The sequence below is a fragment of the Carcharhinus amblyrhynchos genome, chromosome 19, assembly GCF_965287045.1.
Source record: "Carcharhinus amblyrhynchos chromosome 19, sCarAmb.v2.hapA, whole genome shotgun sequence".
NCBI lineage: Eukaryota > Metazoa > Chordata > Chondrichthyes > Carcharhiniformes > Carcharhinidae > Carcharhinus > Carcharhinus amblyrhynchos.
Window position 1 is genome coordinate 15,675,809 of NC_137342.1, and position 20,234 is coordinate 15,696,042.

Below are 20,234 nucleotides of genomic sequence, written 5' to 3' on the forward strand. Positions count from 1 at the left end.
TTGTGCTTTTAGTATGTGGTCAATCAATCTGCTCTTCTTAGAGGAACATAGCACTGAATAATAATATCATAATTCAAAACATGGAAACTGAAACAAAGGAATAGAGATGATGATGATTCCAGTATGATGAATGTGGTGCTAAAGGCATTAATGGTAGAAGGCAGGAAGAGGGATACCATGGTTCCTGACCTCCAAGAATCAAGCTAGGATTGGACTGGAAATAGGTAACTGGGAAGTAAATTCCCAGTATCTGGACTTGAGGACTGGATATCTGTGCTATGAAAAGTTAAATGACCCCAAACATGTAGTGATTGCAATTTTAAATGATATATGCTATCCCAACACCAACAACGTGTCTTGCTACTAACTGCACCACACTCCCATCATTTACCCAGCAGCACTTGTTAAAATTTCTGATTTGCACCTAATACCTAAATATTCCATTTCACCGTCCTCACAATGCTGTAAGTCTCAAATACACCTTTCTCAGTATACCTCCAGCTGTTTAACTTTGGCAGGCACCTCACCCTAGCACAGCACTGGAAATTCTATGGAAGACAGGTTTGTTTTGCTGCAGGCCCATAGAAACTATTGGGCATTGAGACAAAATTTGTATGTGAGTTAAATATGTAATTTATTCATTTTTCTCTAGCCTTGTTCAATTTGAAAACACAGTCAGAACTATTACAACTTCTACAGCTGAGCTAGTGAGCCTTATGTCAGTCACTTTCAAGTATACCTTTGGTGGGAGGGGGAGGAAGATGCTGTGAATTCTGCAACTTTATTCAGAATAACCCCTGTCACAAGTGCCCTTCTTTGTTGTTTAGTTAGGATGTACTGTTACTGGAAGATATTTTGGGTACTGCCTTCCAGAAGTACCAGTAACTTATTAATAGTTCATAAACCCATAATTTGACAGAATTGCCAGTAGATGAGTGAGCAGCAATGGTCAAGACGCTTGAAGCTGTTGAGTGAGTAGAATTAGCGTCCCCAAGTAATGAATTGGTAATTGCAGATGGCAGGATGGCAGAGTGATTAGCACTGCTGTTTCACAGTGCCAAAGACCTGGTTTGATTCCCAGCTTGGGTCACTGTCTGTATGGAGTTTGCACATTCTTCACGTGTCTGTGTGGGTTTCCTCCAGATGTTCTGGTTTCTTCCCACAGTCCAAAGATGAACGGGTAAGATGGATAGCCCATCCTAAATTGGACCTTAGTGTCAGATGGACTAGCTAGGGTAAGTGCATGGGGTTATGGGGATAAGTGCCTGGGTGGGATTGTGGTCAGACTCGATGGGCTGAATGGCCTCCTTCTGCTCTGTAGGATTCTGTGTCATCTTCATGGTCAGCAGTGGAAGCCATTGATCCCAATCTTGAACATTATCAAAGAGAAATTTTGTTTACAATAGTCTCTGTGGCCAAGTTAGAAGTTTTTCATGGGAGGAAGGGAATCAAGGTGAAATGTGAGTTCAAACACTCGCTTCTGTTTGATTTGTATTTCTGCTTATCCCCTGTTCTTGCAAAAACACAAATGAAGACTGGATACCTGTGGTCAGTAGGAGGGCCAAATCCACTAACTGGCATAAAGCAACTTTGAAATCTGTGGATTCGGATCTGTTGTAAATCTCAGCAAATTTTAACAAGCAGCTTGGCATTTTGTTTTTAAAATGAGCTATAATTAAAATGTAGAAAGAAGGGACTGGAATATAGAATTGCAACATTTTATGCTGAAGCATCTCATTGTAAGTTAGGCATAAAATACAGGTATAAACTGACAAGTTTTAGTTTAAAAAATAATAACAATGCAATTTTATTTTTTAAGGTCAAGAAGAGTTCTACAGCACACATCCTCATTTTATGTCACCACGAGCCCTGTATCTTGTTGTTTATAATCTCAGTAAAGGAGTTGGTGAAATTGATGCAATCAAACATTGGCTGTTCAACATCAAGGTATGAGGGAAAGAATATAAATGTTCCCTTATTTAATAATATCTGCTTGTAATAAAAAAATCAATTTATTCAGCAAATTTAAAAGAAGAAACTGCCATGTCCAAATGGGAGAAATTTCTTGTTAATGCTCATTTACAATTTCACTTTAGCCATGTGGCACTTATTATTTTCTCAAACAACTTGTACTTGTGTATTTTGTCGTGTTGCTAATAGCAATTTTGCTGTGGATTATATGAAAAAACAGTTACCATTACTCATTGGGCTGAATTTTATCAGGGAGGTGGGGTTTCAGCACCGTAGATCCTTCGATAGCACTTTCCAAACTCACAACCATTTTCATCTAAAAGGACAAGGGTAGTAAGGAAACGCCACCACTGCAAGTGCCCCTCGAAGCCACTCACCATCCTGACTTGGAAATATATCACCATTCCTTTACAGTCGCTGGGTCAAAATCCTGGAATTCCCTCCATAACAGTGTTGTGGGTCAACCCACAGCATGTGAACTGCAGCGATTCAAGAAGGCAGCTCACCACCACCTTCTCAAGGGCATGTAGGGATGGGCAATAAATGCCAGCAACACCCATGTCCAACGAATAAATTTTTAAAAACCCACAATATAAAAGTCAAGGATGAACCCATCTGTGCTTGGCCAGCTCTCCAGGGTGCCATTTAATGACCCCCAATGCTTTAATTGACTTAGTAATCAAATAGCCAGTAGAACTCTTGTCCGAGCATGTACCATGAGTGCAGTTGCCACTGCTGGGAGTGCAGATAGTTCCAAAGAGGAGACGGTGATGAAGTCTTTACTTTCAGGTAAGTCAGAGTCTCAGCAAGGCCTTTGGGCTCAATTAGCCCATGGATGAACCAAGACCTGATGTTTCCTTCGTGCAGGTGAAGTCCTGATGGGTATGTACAGGGACAGGCAGGTCTGTAAAATTCAGTCCATTGTGTCGCCAACCACGATGGGGCATTCAGTCCATTGTGTAGTCAGCCATTTCTTCAATCCGCACTATTTTGTGACTGAGATAACAATTTATGAATTGGTATAATAGATATAGGCATACAGCTGCCATGACTGATACTTCGTGGTTACTTAGTGCATAGTTATCAAATCAAATGGGAAAACTCAGTGCTGACTCTCAAGTCGTTTTGACGGGATTTTCAAATGAAAGTACACATTTTTGGAGTGATATAGCTGCTGTTATTCTCCTCGATACACGGCTGAAACCACAACCAATAGGAATAACACTATGAACTCTTTCTTGCAGGATCTTGAATAATGTTTGAATTAGAAATGTCACACTGTTTTGGGAAGAACCTAATAGCACGAATAGATTCTACAATAGACTGAAAATTAAGAATTTTAGTGAAGATGCTATTTTGCCTAAAATCAATTTCTTTTTTAAATGCACAGTCTTTGTGATAAGTAGGTAGTTAATTAGACTCAAGAAAGACTATAAGATTCTGCCTTATCTCGGATCATCCAAGTATGGAACTTCATTGATGTTTCTGTGGTGGGCAAAGTGAAAAGGAACTTCTCAATGACTACAGGGATTTTGTACTGTTTCAATCCTGTAAAGAGCAGAAGAAATTGGGATGTTTCACATACAGCTTTACTGATTATAAGAGAAAATAAAAGATGTTAAACTCATAATTCGCTCCAACTAATCTCAAAGCTTATTGGAGTTTGAATGTTACCTGTCAGATAGATACCAGCTATGTGAATTATATTGCCATTTTATGTGTTTCCTAATTATGACATTTATTTTCTAATATGCATTATAAGTTTGTTTTCTTTTCTATTAATAGGCACGTGCCTCGTCTTGTCCTGTAATTCTTGTTGGCACTCATGTTGACATGACCAATGAAAAACATCAGCAAAACTGCATAACCAAAATTAAGATGGAATTCCTTCAGCAGCACGATTTTCCTCCTGTCCGTGATTACCATTTTGTAGTGGCCACAGAAGAATCTGATTCCGTTGTAAAACTACGTAGAGCCATTATTAACGAAATACAGACTTTCAAGGTGCATAAAACGAGTGTTATAAAAACTCGAGTTCTGCCTATGTGTAAGGATGAATAACCATTGTCTCAAACTGCAAGACTCTCAGTAGATTTGGTGGAATAATTAGTTTCACTTTACTTTTCATTAGTCTTCGCACAGTCTCAGCGCTAGGATTATACTATTCGATTATTGTAAAATCTGTGTTCCAATAAACTTTCTGCAGATATATTTCCTCTTTACAGAGTGCCAAAAAATGCACTAAATGCCAGATGGTGACTACAAAGGACATTGTTTGGTCATGGTCTTGAAAATATTTCAGCTTTGTGTTCACTCAGTTTAAAAATGTTGCTGTAACCCTTTAAAGTTATGTAAGATTTTCAGATTTTATGATCTTTTTTATCTTGGCAGAAAAATGATTTGCATTTCTGATGCTACACGTTGATTAAATAACATTTAGTCGCTGGGAATAAGTAGACAGCAAATAACTCAGAGTAAATAATTAATTGGCAGAGAGAAGCTCATGTAGTTTGTAATCATCCTTGAGTTCAGGGGCACAATATGTATAGAAATGACTGCAGCTCTCTGCATACTCTGATTCCTTGATGCAGAATTACCTTCACGTAGAGAATAGGCAATTACTGAACGTTTTTCTGAAGGTCAAGGAGCAGAGTGCTCTGAGGAAGTTATTTTTAATATTAATAGTTGTTTTCCATAAATCACCATTTTATCACAGAGAGAACAGTCCTCTGATGTTAAGGCTTTGAATCCAGCTCATTTTAAACTAGTAGTGAAATCATTGGTAACTACAGTATTATTTGCAGTTTCTTCTCAAACCTATGGAATCAAACACGAATGTCTCTTAATGATACACATCATCATCCTTCCCACTCAAGCAGGATTTTTGAATAACATTGAGACCTTAAAGGTTAAAGATTAGGAGGGAATTCTTCCATACTGTCCATCACGGGAATTGTAGCGGGCAGGGAGTGGACCACGCAAAGTCCATTGACCTCTAATTTTGTAGTGAGCGTGGCCAGAGAAGCCCCTATTAGGGATAAGCAGTACAATGAAAATTATGGTAAATCTTTGTATTGCATGTATAGGAATGGAGGTCTTTGCTGACAGCTCAGTTTAAAATCAGTCATATTTGCATGCCAAATTTCTAATCTTTGTTGTTACTATTCATGGCCTACTTATTTTATCGCCTACTTTCTTGTTGCACCTGTAGCAGGTTCTGACTCAACAAAATAAGGTTCTCATTTTCAAACAATATTTTTCAGATCAGGGACCAGCCAGTAATGGGTCAGCTAATACCTCATAGTTACATGGAGTTAGAAAAGAAGATTATACAGGAACGGAATTCTGTTCTAACAGAATTCCCAGTAATTCATCAGCAGCGGCTGCTGGAAATCGTTCAAGAGAATCATTTGCAGTTGGATGAAAATGAGCTGCCCCATGCTGTTCACTTCCTCAATGAGTCTGGTATTTTTAAACTTTAATGTCTTTAAATGACCTGTATCAGCAGTATAAATGGTCTGTTGTTGAGGAGAATTTCACCATCTAATTAGTTTTGTAAATGTGACGGAGGAGGAAATTTATGTGCCTGAAAAAAAGACTGGCTTATTCCAGGTGATATTGTAGCATAAATGAATACTTCTCTGCAGAATTAATTGATTTTAAATGAACTGTGGTTGCATTATAACAGTGAATTTATTTTTGTATCCCTTTCTCTTCTTGGACATTCCTTTTGCTTGACACATTTAATCAAATGCTGTAATCTTCACCCAGCTGCTCCAGTACATTCTCTCAAGAGACATAAATTGGAACAAACAATAAGCTGTTGTCTAATTCTAACTGCTGATAGCATTCTAATCCAAAGCTCACTGAGAATTGATGGAAGTCAGCCAGTCCATTGGTGGAATGGGAAGTCTTTTTTCCCCAAAAGCCTAGAGTCCTTATTAATAAAACTAATGAAACTGATGTCATTGGGGGTGAGCTTATGATTCCAGTCAGAAAAATGGCATGTTTCCCCCTCAGAGAAACAAGATCTCTCCAGATCTTCTGACACTTGGTCAAAAAAAAGTGTGTGGAGGGGGGAATGCAGGGAGAATGGGTGTGTTTCACACCTTAATGATGAGTCTTGGGGCTTAAATATGTCAGCAAAGCCCAGCTGCACTCCAATAGTGCACTCCAATCAGACGGAAAAAAAAATCCCCCCCCAAGTAATCAAGGTGGGCATCTCTTTCCACGACCCTTGCAATCAGAACCAGCATGTGTTCTCCCCCACCCTCATCCATGATCAATGCTGGCATCTGTCCACTGTTCCTGGAATCAGAGCCAACACCTGGCGCATCCCCAGCACAAATAATTGAATATCCCCCTCTCACATGAGGCTCCCACTAGGGTCTGCCTCTGGCACATTGGCACTACCAGGTGGGCATGGTACCAAGCTGGCAGTGCTAGTCTGTGCCAGGGGCATTGTCAGGTTACTGTCTGGATGTGTCTGTCTTCCCTGGGGGCTATATTGACCTTTATGCCTTTGGGGAATCCCTCAACAGGTTCATATCTGAGTGAAGCTGTTGTAAATCTCATCAACGTGATGTTACATTGGCGAGGTTTGAAAATACAGCAAGGAGTCACTATCTAGCGAGCAGGTTGGTTAATAATATTAAAATACCAGTGAGGGGTAGCAAGAACCATAAATTGAGATCTCACCAGCAAGATTCAGACAGCGAGGGTGGGCTTTAATGTCTTTTGCCCCTACCCTACCGTTAGAATTGACTGACCATTGTCTTAGCCATTGAACTGTACATTATCATAATTCCTATTCAGCTCCCAAATTGAATTCCTAATCCCATATCCTATTCATCACAAAGATCCTCAGTGTTCCTTAATCATCTGCTACTATTTTTCCCTCAGGCCATCAATTCCTGAAAACCTCATGCGTCTTTTCACCAACGTTGGCACGTCTGTTTTACTTCAATTTCTACCCATCCTGCATCCTCTATAAGAAACTTTTTTCCGGTGACCTAATTTTATCAAATGGCCATTCCTTATGACCCATGCTGTATTCCCTTGCTACTTGTCTCTGGCCCACTTTTTTGCATAACCGAATGATCCACATCGACAATGAGCTTGTGAGAAAGAAAATTGGTACCAAGTGAATTGGCGCCAGGTTCATGTACGAGGCATGCTTACCTATTTATTCTTGTCTCATGTGGTACTTTACCCCGAGAGGAAACAGGAAAAAAGGTCAGACACCTTTTGGGAATCATTTTTGGCAACCAATTTTTCAACGTCCCCCTACCCACCCGTGGGTCGTGACCCCTCCACTTCGAAAACACTGCTCTGTAACCTTCAGCTCATCCAAAGCTTTGCTGCATATTTTCACCCCAGACCAAGCCCTGTTTTGTCCAGCATCCCATTCTCACTGATCCAAATTGATTCCTGATACCCAACAGCTATAATTTAAAACTTCTGTGCTTGTGCTTCAATCCTAAAATGGCTTCATTCCTTCTTTTCTCTGTCATCCATCAAACTATTCATTCATTGAATCCTGGCCTCCTCCCTTCTACCCAGTATTGACAGCCATTCCTTCAGTTGCCTTATCTCCAGAATTCCCTTTCTAAATCCCTCTGCTTTGCTCTCCCCCTTTAATATGTTCCTTAAAAACCAACTCTGAGTTTTTGTTGACTTCATCTGGTATATATTGCGATGGCTTAGTGTGCATTTCTTTTTGTGGTATCTGTGAAGCATATTGGGACATTTTTCTTTGTTATTAATAACCACCAACAGTTGTAAAATAACAAATGGCACAACCAGAAAAAGAAAAATGTTAATGAGTGTACCGATGCCTCCTTAGCTGCCATTTAAGAATGATTAGAAAATTTGGTGAAATACACTAGCATTCACTTTTACCATTCATGCCCATTTGAGAATCAAGATGCTGTGTAACTAACCCTTGCACATACAATAGATTTTACAAAAAGGGTAAATATGGTCAATAAATTATTTGTGGCAACTGGCTCCAATGAGATGGAATGCCCACATTAATTTTGGTCATCTTAAACTGAAAAAGTCGCTGCTGGCCATGTAGCTCCATGCAATTCAGTACCTCAGTATAATAAGCGACGTACATCATTGAGAGTGAAAAAAAGCAAGCATAGCGCGTCATTAAACATTACACCACACAGAGGTTGAGTTATATGTTCACCTTTCGTTAAGGTTTAGCATTATAAGCAGGATTTTTAGTATTAAGTTATTTTAAAGGTGGATTTTGATTTTGCAGGTGTGCTATTGCATTTTCATGATCCAGCTCTTCACCTTTGGGATCTTTATTTTGTCGATCCACAATGGCTTTGTAAGATGATGGCACAGGTACAACCTACAGACATCTTTTTTGCATTGTAATCATGTTGTACAGTGAGTTATGTGTGAAAGCTTATTCAGACCTGTGAGATTCCTTTCATCTGCTACTTTATCTGAGGCTCTTGTTAGATGTTCAAACAGTAATATATGCATAATAAAATTTAATGGTCTTGGATTCTAAAAAAATCTTGACAAAATGTTATGAAAGCCAACATAAGGAGGGGCTAGGGGCTGGGATGTTCTAGCCTTGCTAGCAGCCGGAATTTTTCTGGTACTGCCAAAATGTACTTTTGGCCGGCTCTCCGAATGTTCCATTCCTGCCTGTTGTGGACCCTTCCATGTGCAGAACTGGGGAATCCAGGCCATGGAATTCATTACAAATGAGGAGATGTGGTGATTTTGTAACTTTACATGTGACTATAGTCACAAGTTGTCACGTTAGCTACCAGTAAAATATGAATGCTTGGAGAATTTGTTGGAGCTTCATATTATTGTAGTCTTTAACCAAAGGTTGGAAGAAAAGATTGTATCTCATGCTTAATTTTTGTCAGGATAAATGCTCAAAGAGGGTGTTTCTCAAGGAGAATCTAGAACTTGGGGATACTGTTTCAGAATAAGGGGTGTCCCATTTAAAGCAGAGTCAAAGAGTAATTTCCCCCAAGTCTTTGGAATTCTCTACCCCAGAGAGGAAGTCATGCTAGGTCACTGAATATAGTCAAGGCTGAGCTAAACAAACTTTTGACCTACAAGTGGGCCAACATTTATGGGAGCTGGGCAGAAAAGTGGAGTTGAGACCACAGTCAGATCAGTCATGATCTTGCTGAATGGTGAAGCATTCTTGAGGGCCTACTCATGCTCCTGCTTTTTATGTTCTAAATTATCTTTTAAAGCCTGTTTTTTATTGTTTTGTAAGACCTACTGGAGCAATTAAAAAAAACTTTTTGAACACAATTTCTCATTCCATATTATTATCTTGTAATTGTATAATCTTCAAAAATGTAAAACTGTAGCATTTCTGAGCACTTCTTAAAAGTCTGGATAACTGAGTTTCATTTTAGTTTATTGAATAGTCTTGCTTAGTTAATGAATTACTAGGTTAATGAAATATAGCATGAACTGTAATTTGTCAGAAATACCAGAGATCATAATAGAAACATAACAATGGGTTGAGTGCATAGTGATCTTCACCGAGTTTCATTGGTTATGAGTTTGAAAATTGAAACACCAACTTCATTTGTAATTGTTCCAATATTTTATAATTATCTATTACTGTGTACTTCTTTTTGAAATTAGATTGTGACTGTCAAATCAGCAAGTTTTCCAAAGCATCCTTGTGGAATTATTTACCGATCAGATGTTGAGAATTTTCTCTCCCAGAAAAGCAGCTTCCCTCAGAATTACATGTCACAATACATAAAACTCCTGGAAAAATTCCAAATTGCATTGCCTTTAGGAGAGGAACAATTACTTATTCCAAGCAGGCAAGTCTTGAATAAAATCAAATTAATTATCAAGTATTGAATTCATGAATTAATATTTGTAAGTCGAAGGATATTATGCAAACAAAAAGACCAGATGTAATGGTTTGTGTGGTTGTGCGGTTTGGTGTCAAGTTGCAAGAATATAACTACAACATTAAAAGGAGCTTGAATATTATATGTACAATGTGAACATTTTGTGCACACTTTGTTCTCATATAGTTACATTTGTAATAGTGTTGTGTTTTTAGTATGGTTTTGCATTATAGTATTGAAAGTAAGTAAATGCCTAGTTACATAAGAACATAAGAAATAGGAGCAGGAGTAGGCCATCTAGCCCTTCGAGCCTGCCCCGCCATTCAATAAGATCATGGCTGATCTGTCGTGGCTCAGTTCCACTTTCCCGCCCTCTCCCCATAACCCTTAATCCCCTCTCTTATCAAGAACCCATCAACCCGCTTCTTAAAAATATTTAGCGAGGCAGCCTCCACCACTTCAACGGGCAGAGAATTCCAGAGATTCACCACCCTTTGAGTGAAGAAGTTCCTCCTCAACTCCGTTCTAAACCGCCTCCCCTTTAACTTGAGGCTGTGCCCCCTACTCCTACTGTCTTTTTTGAGCGGGAAGAGTCTCTCCACCTCTATCCTATCCATCCCATTCATCATCTTATACGTCTCAATGAGATCTCCCCTCATTCTTCTAAACTCTAACGAGTACAAGCCTAGTTTATTCAGCCTTTCCTCATAGCTCAACCCCCTCAACTCCGGTATCAGCCTAGTAAACCTCCTCTGCACTCCCTCCAAGGCCAAAATATCCTTGCGCAGGTGTGGCGCCCAAAACTGCACACAGTACTCCAGCTGCGGCCTCACCAATGCCCTATACAGCTGCAGCAAGACCTCCCTACTTTTATATTCAATCCCCCTCGCTATGAAGGCCAGCATCCCATTCGCCTTCCTGACCACCTGTTGCACTTGCAAGCTGGGTTTTTGCGACTCATGCACAAGGTATTCTTTTATTGATATTTGTGATCAGAAGAATTATATTGTGGTACTCTTTTAGTAGTTTCCTATGTGTCACCTAACTACTTTTTAAAACTTTAAACAGATGTATAACCAAATTCTAGATGCTAACTTGTGCAGTTAAGTAATTGTTACACCAATTGCTTTATTTTTAAGAATGGCTTTCAATACATTTACTGCATGAGATTGTAAAGCTTTTATCACACATTTTAATTAATTTTTATTTTTCTCAGCTTACCTGATCAGCGACCTGTAATTGAACTCCCACATTGTGAAAACTCTGAATTGATTGTAAGGCTTTACGAGATGCCATATTTTCCAATGGGATTCTGGTCCAGACTTATAAACAGGTTACTGGAAGTTTCTTCTTATATGCTTCGTAGACAAGGTAATTGTCAAACTTCTTCTCATCAAATGATTAATGACTTATTTGAAAGATATAGGGCAAAATCTTTCAAAAAAAAAGTGTCAAACAGTGAGAATACCACAGCATTCTGTGCTGGTCCTTCAAGTGCACTCCAGACCGCAATTGTCTGGATTAGGGTTGGGGGGGTGTGCGCCTAAACATATTAGTGCGCTGGCTGCGGAGAGCTCGGGCGCCCTTTTGCAAGGGCACCAGGATGGATTGCTGTCATCAGAGGATTTCTTCCTCCTCCTCCTCCCCCCCCCCCCCACCCCCCAGCATGACCCCTGGCATGTCCTCCCACTATAGCTCCAATTCAGGCCCCACCTCCTTTGTACTATCCTGGCGCATTGGCTGTACTCAACTGGCATTGCCACAGTGTGCAGTGGGCAATGTCAGCCATGACCCTGATCACCCAGGGGCTTCAATGACCTCCGAGCCTTCCAGAGTAACCACTTGTAGAGACCACTCGTGATTTGTGCTTTTGTGAAGTCCTGCCAGAGAGTTGAGAACATTCTGAGAGTGGGACATTCATGTGCCAAACTTGCTAATGAGATTGATTTGAAATCCAGGCAATCTCATGCAAGTATGCAATTTGGTTTGTGCCAGTAGAAAGGGGCTGGGATTGTAAACTGTCTGGCACTGGGCACGGAACTGCTTATTAGGCCTGCACACAATTTTCTGGGATTGACGTGATCTCTGCCAGGTGCGATAAGGTTGGAAAATTGCCTCCTTAATATCTGATGTCTTTGCAATATAGAAAAGAGATTGTATACAGCACATGGAGTTCATAAAACTACTTTATTCCAGTGTAACGAAATATATCTGCACAAAAATATCCTCAAGAGTGTGCCTTTAAACTGCTCCCTTCTTAATGAAAAAATGAGATAACATCAAATTCGATGCGACTTGCAAAAATTTATTGTTTTTCATTTATTTAGAAAGCCAACGCAACCACCGTTACCTATTTTTAAAATGATACTTCCCATCTTCATCCAAGCTTCCAGAATTTAGGCAAGGATCTGAGTCTGAGGAGAATATTTTCTCCAACAAGGACTGATTTTTGCCTTTGACCTTAAATTGAATCTTCCACTTCACCAGACATGTCTGTTTGTCTCTCACTTGGAACTGAACCGATTTCAGACATGATTTGAAGCAACGGTTGCTACTGTACTCATACACCAGCTCTCCATTTCATCAGACTCTTTTTCGATTCTTTAGAGATCCTTTCTTCTTTATGAATCGCTGAAGATAAAATATGATCTAGAAATACAAATATAACCTTTTCACTACCAAACGTCCTGATCAAATATGTGCGAGGCTCACATATATTTTCACAAACATTCTTGGTAACTACTTCACCCAATTATGGTGAGATTGTTTTACCTTGATCTCTGCTTCAGCCTCAGACGTCCTCCTTTCATTCCATTTCTATCATGACTCCCTGCTTTGATTGTTTCTTACTTACTCACTGTGCTGAATCTGGTTTCAGCAACGAACACTTTGTTCTAGGCTTTCTTCTAAGTAGCAATTTAGCCCGAGTTCTAGCAGTAGTGGTGCGAGGTAAGTTATGATAAATGTACAAAAAAATTGCCAGTTTGTGATTGAATGACATCTGATGTTTCTACCAAATTGTATCTGGCAATAGTTTAACAAGAGAATGCTTATCAATTTGTACTTTGTTCTTTACTGCCTCAATTGCAGCAGTATGATGTGGTGGAACTCTATTGTGGTTCACCCCATTCATTCTCATGGAACTTGAAAACTCTTCTAATCAAAATTGAAGTCTGTTGTCAGATACACTTTTAACTGGAAATCCATAAACAGCAAATAAACAACACAAGGTATCCAGAGTTTTGCTTGTTGTTTGATTCGTTGAAAACCCCTTCATCCACTCCAGTTAGCTACCTGTCACAATGAGTAGCTTTTGCCCTTCACTTCCATGGTTGCTAAGATATTGATGATAGCTTCTTCCTTCCAGTGTGGCATGCTGTACACTGTTCTTGTCTTCTATGATCTTATCTAAACCAGGCACTGAAATATAGGTTGTCATTCGACCATTTATCTACCTTAGTCCCAGTTGTAGATCATGAAGATCTATTTGTACTTTTCATGAATTATAACTCTGGCTCCCCACATAACACAACCGTTATCAACTAACCCCTCATTCTTATGCATAAAGAATGGTAGTTAAGACCCAAAAAAAATAAGCCTAGGATATTCTGAGGATTTCTTATTGTTTCATAGATTGTAGCCTATATTTGTTTATCATGTGACCTAAGTAGAATATTGTTTTGAAACATTTCACATATATATGCCTTCGCCTGAACTCAGTGCTTTTCCAGATGTTTGTATTAGGCGACCTCCCTGCTTGAAGCTGAAATATGTATGTTATCCAAATGGCTGAGTTCATTGCAAAATTTTGTTTATCACCCCTTGGAAAATGCAAGGGACTGAAGAAACACCAAATGGCAGCCTATGCAACTGAAATAGACTCATGTGTTTATTAATAGTTAGATATGATTTAGACATAATCAAACTGAGGTTGTAGATAGGCACTTGTCAGATCTAAATTTGAAAAAAGTTTGGTCTCTTGAACAGATTCTCCATGTTGAGAAAAATATCAGGTAATATTCCAGTACCTATAATCCCCAAGTAGTCTTGCTATTTGACTTTGATTCTACCACTAATGAGTAACTCAATTACTCTGTTCTAATTTAGAGATAATATTGTCAGTTTGAAGTCTTTATAATTTTTTTCCCTTTTTAAGATATAGAGTACTGGATGAGCCCTGCAATTAAATTGGTCTTGTATTCCTGTGGACCAATACACAGTCTTGAGTCGCTTTGTGCTGGTTTCACTGAACACCTGAGGGTACTTGGGAGTCACGTTATCTTGCACTGAGAATTTTGTTTCTCTGTGAGAAAGTACTTACAAATTGAATTTCAGTACTGTTAACCAGTTTCTTCCTAAAGAGGCTGGTTTATTACCTTTCACCACAGTAATGGGTAATTCTGCATATTGCTTCTTGTATGAGACTGGAACCAACACACTTCCTATTATGGGAATTGGTTTCCCTCTATAATTTTGTAATTCTGTGCACGATCACTACTTGGATGATGATGCCTTGTGAATTACTATTGAGCATCCTTGTGCTTTGGATTGTATCGGTTCCAATCAATTCCTCATCAGCCAAGTGCTATTCAACAACCATATGTAGTACTTGTTTCCTCCAGCTAATGTTTCCTCGTTTTATATTCTTTCAACTATCCTTGGCATGCTAATCCTTTTTTCTTGCATTGTGGCATTCTGTTTTCACAAATAGACAAGACCGTAAGAAACTACAAAAAAGTCGTGAATGTAGCCCAATCCATCACATAAACCAACCTCTCATCCATTGACTCTGTCTACACTTCCTGCTACCTCGGCAAAGCAGCCAGCATAATTAAGGACCCCATGCACCCTGAACATTTTTCCCTTTTAGCTTCTTCCATCAGGAAAATGATACAAAAGTCTGAGTCACGTACCAACTGACACAAGGACAGCTTCTTTCCTGTTGTCATCAGACTTTTGAATGCACCTACCTTGCATTAAGTTGATCTTTCGCTACACCCTAGTTATGACCATAACACTACATTCTGCACTCTTCTCTATGAACGGTATGCCTTGTCTGTATGGTGTGCAGGAAACAATACTTTTCATTTGTAACAATACTTTTCATTTGTAACAATACTTTTCATTTGTAACAATACTTTTCATTTGTAACAATACTTTTCATGTGAAATCAAAAAAACAATTTTGTGCCTGATGTTGGTCTAGGCACTGGTAGCAGGACCTTTTAGTGCCTGTGCTGCTACTACCTGCTGTTATTATGGTCTTTTGCTTACTCATCTGCAGCTTGTTCACTTCAGCAGATGACTGGCATTTGTTAATTCTGACTTCTATTGAGTCACATTCTGCTATGCCCAGGGACAATACTTTGGCAAAATTTGTCAAAGGTTAACTTTGGCAATGTCAGCAGCTTACTGTGAAAGTATTAAATTTGAAAACAGTACCCATGGCATTTTCTCGAAATTCTCTAAAATTATAATGGATGGACATCTTTTTCAAAACCACAATAAATCTCCAGTGTCTTTGGTAGACAACTGATTCTTGACTCCAAACCAATGGCTTTCTGCAGTCTCCAGTGGATTGGAACTGTAGTGTTTAAGTTTATACAATGGGTGTGATTTTACAGCCTCACTCGTCCCAAACTGTAAAATCCCGCCCGAGGTCAATGGACCTTTCCGTGGTCCAACCATCACTTTCTCCGATTCCTGTGGCAGGCGGGATGCTAAAATTCTGGCCAAGCTGCCTAAGAATGGTATGTCTTTTGGCTGAGCAGGAACAAGCAAATTCTTGTGCATTTTATACACCCCTGGACCTATTTCAATCAAAAAATATCACCCTTGTCCTTTACTGCCTGATTATGAGCCAAATTATGGAACACAGGATTGTATCGTCAGAGAGGAAAACATTTCTGGCTGCTCCACATACATAACAAAAGACTCCTTGTCGTGACTACCTATTGATGCAGCCATGAGAACGTGAGAACATGAGAACATATGAACATGAGAAATAGGAGCAGGAGTAGACCATCTAGCCCCTCGAGCCTGCCCCGCCATTCAATAAGATCATGGCTGATCTGTCGTGTCTCAGTTCCACATTCCCGCCCTCTCCCCATAACTCTTAATCCCCTTGCCTATCAAAAACCTATCAACCCGTGTCTTAAAAATATTTAGCGAGGCAGCCTCCACCACTTCAACGGGCAGAGAATTCCAGAGATTCACCACCCTTTTTGAAGGTCAATCCACCCACATGTACTGCCTTTCACTAAAACTGGATTTTTAAAATTATTTCTCACATATAAAAAAAAACTGTCAATTCCTCTACAGCCTTGCAGGAAATACCTCCAACCCACATTTGTTCAGCTCGGGAATTGATCCCACCTCATAGATAGATATCTTTGCAGGACAGTAAAGAGGTGGGAAGCACATGAAATTCAAAGTGCCCAGCTGAAAAATAGTTTTTTTCCCTGTTTGAGCATATATATACCAATGGCAATGAGGGTGCTATTACAGGAGATTCTGAGCATTGATATTGTATTGAATGAATGGTAAGGGAAGGAGGCTGTTTAACATTAATAACGTGGATGACACTGGTAAGGCTTCACTTGATAATCATCCTCATTATCCAGTTGAAGTCATTGTGGTGATTAAGATGGAACTTTCATGATGTTGAGCAAGAAATATTTGAGGAAAAGGATAAATGTAACAGTTAGAATGTTGAGAGTTGGAGTGGAACTGGAGTGGACAATGATGTTCCCATTGTATTGCTCCTCTGTACATTTGTGATGCAAGTCACCTGAGAAGTAAGGCTTTTTTGCTCTATGTTTGGCGAGTGCTTACAATGTGTCCTGTAGATGGGATAAACATGCAGCCAATATCTATTAGTGGTGAAGAATATTGATTTTTGAGTCCAGTGACAGGATGCTAGTCATGGGGGAGTGCTGTGCAACTATTAAGAACATAAGAAATAGGAGCAGGAGTAGGCCACCTAGCCCTTCGAGCCTGTCCGCCATTCAATAAGATCATGGCTGATCTGTCGTGTCTCAGTTCCACCTTCCCGCCCTCTCCCCATAACCCTTAATCCCCTCGCCTATCAAAAACCTATCAACCCACGTCTTAAATATATTTAGCGAGGCAACCTCCACCACTTCAACGGGCAGAGAATTCCAGAGATTCACCACCCTTTGAGTGAAGAAGTTCCTCCTCAACTCCGTTCTAAACCACCCCTCCTTTATCTTGAGGCTGTGCCCTCTAGTCCTACTGTCCTTTCTGAGCGGGAAGAGCCTCTCCACCTCTATCCTATCCATCCCATTCATCATCTTATATGTCTCAATGTGGTCTCCCCTCATTCTTCTAAACTCTAACGAGTACAAGCCTAGTTTATTCAGCCTCTCCTCATAGTTCAACCCCCTCAACTCCGGTATCAGCCTAGTAGCCTCCTCTGCACTCCCCCCAAGGCCAAAATATCCTTGTGTAAGTGCGGTGACCAAAACTGCACACAGTACTCCAGCTGCGGCCTCACCAGTGCCCTGTACAGTTGCAGCAAGACCTCCCTACTTTTATATTCAATCCCCCTCGCAATGAAGGCCAGCATCCCATTCGCCTTCCTGACCACCTGCTGCACCTGCAGGCTGGGTTTTTGCGACTCATGCACAAGGACCCCGAGGTCCCTCTGCACCGTCGCATGCTGCAGTTTTTCGCCACGTAAGTAATAGTCCTTCATACCATTATTCCTACCAAAGTGGACCACCTCACATTTGCCAACATTAAATTCCATTTGCCAGTTCCTGGCCCATTCGCCCAGCCTATCTAAATCCTTCTGCAGACTTTCCACACCCTCCGCACAATTTGCCGTTCCCCCAATCTTGGTGTCATCAGCAAATTTCAACACCGTACACTCGGTTCCCTCCTCCAGATCATCTATATAAATGGTAAAAAGCTGAGGCCCCAGCACTGACCCCTGGGGCACTCCACTAGTCACCAACCGCCAATCCGAATAGCACCCATTGACCCCCACTCTCTGCCTCCTATTTGACAGCCGTTCCCCTATCCATGCTAACACCCTACCCCCAACTCCATGCCCCCTGACCTTCTGTAATAACCTCTTGTGCGGCACCTTATCAAATGCCTTCTGAAAATTAAGAAACACCACATCCACCGGCTTTCCTCTATCCACCGCCCTAGACACATCCTCATAGAACGCCAATAAATTCGTCAGACACGACTTCCCCTGAGTGAAGCCGTGCTGCGTCTGCTCTATCAAACAATTCGCCTCAAGATGCCTCGCTATTTTCTCCTTGATCACGGACTCCAACATTCTACCAAAACAGACGTTAAACTAACCGGCCTGTAATTCCCTGCCTTTTGCCTGCCACCCTTCTTAAACAACGGCGTAACATTAGCTGTTTTCCAATCTTCTGGCACTTCCCCGGAATCCAGCGACGTTTGGAAAATAATCACCAAGGCATCCACTATCACCTCCGCCGTTTCTTTCAGAACCCTTGGATGCATTCCATCCAGTCCTGGGGACCTGTCCACAATCAGTCCCTCCAGTCTTTCGAGCACTGCCTCTCTAGTAACAATAATGTCATTCAGGCCCTCCAGTCCTACCATCTTTCCATCGCTAACGCCCGGCAAATTATTCACGTCCTCCTCCGTGAAGACCGAAACAAAAAAGTTATTCAAGACCTCAGCCATTTCCCCATCCCCTACCACTAAGTCCCCCCTCTCATCCTCTAAGGGTCCAACGTTCACCCCAGTCAGCCTCTTCCTTTTTATATATTTATAAAAACTCTTACTATCCTTTTTTTTATATTAAGCACAAGCCCAGCTTCATAGTTTATCCTACCCTTCTTTATCAACTTCTTTGTCATTCTTTGTTGATATTTAAACCTCTCCCAATCCTCTTCTCGCCCACTACTCTTAGCTACTCTAAACGCAGCCGCTTTTAATTTAACACTTTCCTTTACCTCCTTCGATATCCACGGCTGATTATCTCTCCTCCTACGATCCTTTTTAACCATTGGAATAAATTTCTGCTGAGTCAAAACCCCTTTGATTGTTACAGAATTCCAGTTGTTCCCTTTAGTATTACCTCCGCAACAAATTTGTTGAAACATTTTTAACATTAATATTTTATCCTCACTTATAGCATTCCCTTCCTTTACTGCTGGTATTTTAACATTTGATTTGATCCATCACGTTGAGAATGTTGGCTTTTGTTAATATTTTTAGCTTGATACCCATGTTATTACAACTATCAAATACATTGGAAATGCAATGCTAAATATTCTGGATTAAATTATGTTGTTTAATGCAGCTTGGCAATTACATATAAATGAATAAAGAGCTGACTGGAAACTGCTAATAGAGTGCAATAAAATCAATTTCAATGTTATTTTTTGCTGTATGGATAGAAATGATTAATACATCAAAGAATTAAGATACACATTGGAAACAAACTCTGTTCTTTCAGGTGGAGAAAAACCTTTACGTGCTAATAGGACATATTGGAGACAGGGCATCTATCTTATCTGGTCTCCAGAAGCCTACTGCCTGGTAGATTCTGTTGTACTGGATAATAAACCACAGAGTACCCTCAAAATAACTGTTCCATGCTGCAGGAAAGGTAAATCCCTACTTTCCAGTGCTTCATTCATTCTTTTTCTTTGGGTTAGGAATGGCTAAATGGATGGATCTATAGCTAATGTTTATCCAGTTCCAGTTAGATGTACAAGCTAGCATTATGTAGACAAAGCATACAATTTTCTGCTGAGCTGTTGCAAGGGCAGTTGCAGTCGAAAGTAAGTAACAATGCTCTCCAATTGGTTTTCTTTCTGAGACTTCCTTTAAGAGATTTTGAGATACTTGTTGCAGATTTTGACTTTGCATTTAAATGAAGTTTATTTGTTAGTCAAAAGTAAGACTTACATTAACACTGCAATGGAGTTACTGTGAAATTCCCTTAGTTGCCACAATCCGGCTCCTGTTCGGGTCAATGTAGCTAACCAGCACATCTTTCAGAATGTGGGAGGAAACCAGAGCACCCAAGGAAACGCACACAGACACGGGGAGAATGTGCAAACTCCACACAGACAGTGACCCAAGCTGAGAATCGAACCCAGGTCCCTGGCACTGTAAAGCAGCTGTGCTAACCACTGTGCTACCATGCTGCCCAATGTGACCCGATAATATGCTTTAGTGATGTTGGTAAAGGAATACATGTTGATCTTTCAGTGGGTGTGAACTGGCCAACATTTGTTGCCCATCTCTGTAATTGTTCTTGAACCCAAGTCCCTGGCGCTGTGAAGCAGCAGTGCGCACCACTGTGTTACCGAGCCACCCTTAGTCCTGTTACCTGTGCTGGTCGGGGTTGACTGCAAAATAAAGAGTTACAAACAAGCAT

The 20,234-nt window shown here is 40.3% G+C and overlaps 1 protein-coding gene across 3 annotated transcripts in view; it reads left to right on the plus strand.

Annotated features, from left to right (window-relative positions):
• lrrk2 (leucine-rich repeat kinase 2) overlaps positions 1–20,234 on the plus strand; it is a 157,843-nt gene that overhangs the window by 105,950 nt on the left and 31,659 nt on the right. For all 3 annotated transcript variants that reach the window (XM_080207288.1, XM_080207289.1, XM_080207290.1), the window contains 7 exons: positions 1,820–1,947; positions 3,757–3,975; positions 5,235–5,436; positions 8,243–8,331; positions 9,616–9,803; positions 11,053–11,207; positions 19,305–19,457. In XM_080207288.1, coding sequence (XP_080063414.1) covers positions 1,820–1,947; positions 3,757–3,975; positions 5,235–5,436; positions 8,243–8,331; positions 9,616–9,803; positions 11,053–11,207; positions 19,305–19,457 — 1,134 coding nt within the window. The remainder of the gene's footprint in view (positions 1–1,819; positions 1,948–3,756; positions 3,976–5,234; positions 5,437–8,242; positions 8,332–9,615; positions 9,804–11,052; positions 11,208–19,304; positions 19,458–20,234) is intronic.